This window comes from Oncorhynchus clarkii, chromosome 2 (genome assembly GCF_045791955.1).
Source record: "Oncorhynchus clarkii lewisi isolate Uvic-CL-2024 chromosome 2, UVic_Ocla_1.0, whole genome shotgun sequence".
NCBI classification, from domain to species: Eukaryota; Metazoa; Chordata; class Actinopteri; order Salmoniformes; family Salmonidae; genus Oncorhynchus; species Oncorhynchus clarkii.
In genome coordinates, this window is record NC_092148.1 from 4188410 (window position 1) to 4192476 (window position 4067).

Genomic DNA, 4067 nt, shown 5'->3' on the forward strand with positions numbered 1-4067 from the left:
GTAAATTACATCATCAAGGAGATGTCGAACTGGAGGATTCTGGGATTTGGAGTTGTCTACGTTTGTTACAATTAGCAGATGGAAGTTGATTAGCCTATTTCAGATGTCTGTCCCCTGATAAATTACAAGACAATTGTTGCAATGTTTACTAATGTCTCTCTTCTGGAAGAAATTCATGAAGAATATGAATTGTATAGCCTTACATTTTCATATCAAATAGGCTAAATGACATAGTCCTATTTTTTGACCTATTCGAAATGAAATATTGAATAACCCACTCATCATGCATGTACGTTGAGATCCTTGTGTGTGGTGAATGAGCTATGGTGAATCCGTGTGTTCTCAGCGATGATGCATATAGAACCTGTATTCTAGAGGTACATCGGTATCGTGGTTGGCTGGCAGTCAAAGGGAGTGACCAACCCGGGATTTCCAGTAGGAAAAAAAACGCAGAAACGTCAGAGCCACACACCAACACCGCAGCAAGACACGGAATACCCCTCTTCTCCTCTCTCTTCTTCTCTCAGCATAAGTCAGTACAGGGGTCCATATTCTCCAAGAAGCCGCACTAACGGAGAATGTGGTCATCACCCTGTTCTGGAATCTCCACTGCATTCGATCTTCTTCTCGTTCGGTTTTCCACCTTCTAAAACAAGATAATCATCTTATCTTGAGCCTAAATCTCAACTATGGACAAGCACCCAGGCTCCAACACGATCAACCCCGCATCCTACCATGGGAATCCGGCCGCACGGCGTTCGGACCGAGGAGTTGGTGGTCCGTGTCCGCACAGCCTGGGCTCAGAGGCAGGCACCGGTGGTGGGGTGTCTGGGGGCAGCGCGTCTACTCCGCATCAAACCCACAAGCGGCGCCTGGAGGGGGTCCTCAATAAATACACCAACCTGCTACAGGGATGGCAGAACAGGTACAGTAGCCTATTCAGGGGGTCTAGCTCCGGTCCAGGACGTTATACGCGGACGCACACTAACGCCGTAGAACAGAGATAGTTTTATAGTGGTTATTAGCCGAGTTTGGTGCCATTGCTGATCAGTTGTGTCTTCTAGAAAGTCATCTCATTTCACACATATATTTTTTAAAATCGCATTTAATCTTATCTATTCACAACAAGTTCGGTTCGATATTAAATATTCATCTTATCTATTTAATTTTCACCTATTTTTTTCGTATCTTATCACATCTATTGATAACAGAAGTTACAAAAAAGGGGGGGGGGGGGGCAGGGCAGATCACATTCGCCGTCATTGATCAGCTGATTGATGAAGATGTCATAACGCACAGGATGTTTCCATTGGAAGGGCTGAACCGGGAGGAGCGTCGCTTTGCGTTGCTGCACGACAAGGCATTTTCCGTCCCGTTGCCGTGTTTACTAGAACACCGTTGTTGTTGTTGGCAACAACACAAGTGATGACCATTAACATAATATATAAATACTGTTTTCATGTTCTATTCTGCCTTGTTCTGTTCTATAGTTTAGTGAATTATTTGTTGAGTGGTCGCACTGCCTTCCGTCATGAAAGCAGTCATTGAGTTCATAGAGATAAGGCACTGAGATAGGACGGTTCATAAATACTTTAACATGAAGGCGGACTCGGACAGGAACAGGGTTTTGCTGATATAGTGGAACAGTTGTTTTGGAATGATTTCATGTTCCGAGCCAGATGGTCCCAGGCTGTGGGAGAGCTCCAGGGGTGATAGGTTGACAGTCTGCGATGGGGGACAACAACAGACTCTATTTCACTGCCCTTTGCATTTCTATTACTGAACTTGGCTCATTCAGAGTGAATAGACCTTTTTACACTTGTTCAGTAAACCTGTCTACCAACACACAGGCCCTATTCCCTATATAGTACACTACTTTAGACCAGAGCCCTATTCCCTACATAGTGCACTACTTTAGGTTGACAGTCTGCGATGGGGGGCAACAACAGACTCTATTTCACTGCCCTTTGCATTTCTATTACTGAACTTGGCTCATTCAGAGGGAATAGATCTTTTTACACTTGTTAATTAGACCTGTCTACCAACACACTATTCCCTTCATAGTGCACTACTTTAGACCAGGACACTATTCCCTTCATAGTGCACTACTTTAGACCAGGACACTATTCCCTTCATAGTGCACTACCTTAGACCAGAGCCCTATTCCCTATATAGTACACTACTTTAGAGCAGAGCCCTATTCCCTTCACAGTGCACTACCTTAGACCAGGACCCTATTCCCTACATAGTGCACTACTTTAGACCAGGACACTATTCCCTTCATAGTGCACTACCTTAGACCAGGACCCTATTCCCTACATAGTGCACTACTTTAGACCAGAGCCCTATTCCCTTCATAGTGCACTACCTTAGACCAGGACCTTATTCCCTATATAGTACACTACTTTAGACCAGAGCCCTATTCCCTTCATAGTGCACTACCTTAGACCAGAGCCCTATTCCCTATATAGTGCACTACTTTAGATCAGGACCCTATTCCCTACATAGTGCACTACTTTAGACCAGGACCCTATTCCCTACATAGAGCACTACTTTAGACCAGAGCCCTATTCCCTACATAGTGCACTACTTTAGACCAGAGCCCTATTCCCTACATAGTGCACTACTTTAGACCAGAGCCCTATTCCCTACATAGTGCACTACTTTAGACCAGAGCCCTATTCCCTACATAGTGCACTACTTTAGACCAGAGCCCTATTCCTTATATAGTGCACTACTTTAGACCAGAGCCCTATGGCTCTGACTACATTATGTAGGTGATGGAGTTCCATTTGGGACAGAGACACACTGTTGCTTTGGATTAGGTCTGGTGGGTGGTGGGATCTGAAGGAAAATCAATGATCCCTAACAGCCCCCCTCCCATCTCTGGCACGCTGCTAGTGTGTGTGTGTGTGTGTGTGTGTGTGTGTGTGTGTCACTGTGTGTTTAGATCGATAGAGAGAGAGCAGCCAGTCGTGTAATGAGCTCGGATCACAGTGTTCTGTTGGTTACTGACTGATTCACTCTGTCTGGCTGTCTCTCTTTCTCTCTCTCTCTCTCTCTCTCTCTCTCTCTCTCTCTCTCTCTCTCTCTCTCTCTCTCTTCTCTCTCTCTCTCCATCTCTCTCTCTCTCTCTCTCCATCTCTCACTTGGCATGTGTTTGCGTGTGTTTTCTTAGTGTGATAAATATGTGATATGGGGAGAATTCCAGTAAATTCTGCACTCCTTACAACCACATGGTTGTTACACTTTTAACAATATGAACATTCTAGTCTAGGTGATAACCAAGGACCGGAACAAATATTCAGACTGCTTTTAACACAACGCCAGAGAAATAAATACCTGAGAACCTGGCTGCATGAGTTCTAAAATTAGATCAGCGGGTTTGACTTTCCAGGTTTGCTTCCTGCGCCCGCTGTGCTCTATTTCAAACTACTCTTTGAACTTTTAACGATGTCTGTTCCTATGTGAATGTTTGGCTCACTTTCTCTCAGTTCTCAACTGAAAACAAAAGAAGTCAAATTTGATACTGATTGCATGTGAGAGATGCTGAAATCAACTCTGACACATCCTTCTGTCTCAATATTGCACACTGTTTTCTGTTTTCCATTGTATTACTCTTCGGGGGGGGGGGGGGCAGGCAGGCAGCGGAGCCAATAAACTGTTTGATAAAGCCTTTCTGACAGTTGTATCTCAGCACAGTAATTGCAACATTGTGGTTTCAATCCTGTCCGAAGGGCTTTTATGTGTTGTGACCAGAAGGTTTGACAGAAGCAACGTTGTGTTTTCAATCCTGTCAGAAGGGCTTTTATGTGTTGTGGCCAGAAGGTTTGACAGAAGCAACGTTGTGGTTTCAATCCTGTCAGAGGGGATTTTATGTGTTGTGACCAGAAGGTTTGACAGAAGAGGAGCTTGTGAATTGGAATGACTTTCAATAGTTTAAGACCTATTGGCCTGGCAGCTTCTTCAGTGTCTGTTGCTGTGTTATGACTGGTTTTGCTGAACCGTACCTGCTGTTCCCATGAATCCCCCTCTAATCAGACATACGATGTCTGAACCATACCTGC

General features: G+C 44.6%; 1 protein-coding gene across 1 annotated transcript in view; it reads left to right on the plus strand.

Moving 5' to 3' along the window:
- The first annotated feature begins 484 nt into the window (after positions 1 to 484).
- LOC139418994 (oxysterol-binding protein-related protein 10-like) overlaps positions 485 to 4067 on the plus strand; it is a 134495-nt gene continuing 130912 nt past the window's right edge. Inside the window, exon 1 of the mRNA XM_071168803.1 lies at positions 485 to 925. Within this exon, the coding sequence (XP_071024904.1) occupies positions 690 to 925 (236 nt within the window). The 5' untranslated portion in view covers positions 485 to 689. The remainder of the gene's footprint in view (positions 926 to 4067) is intronic.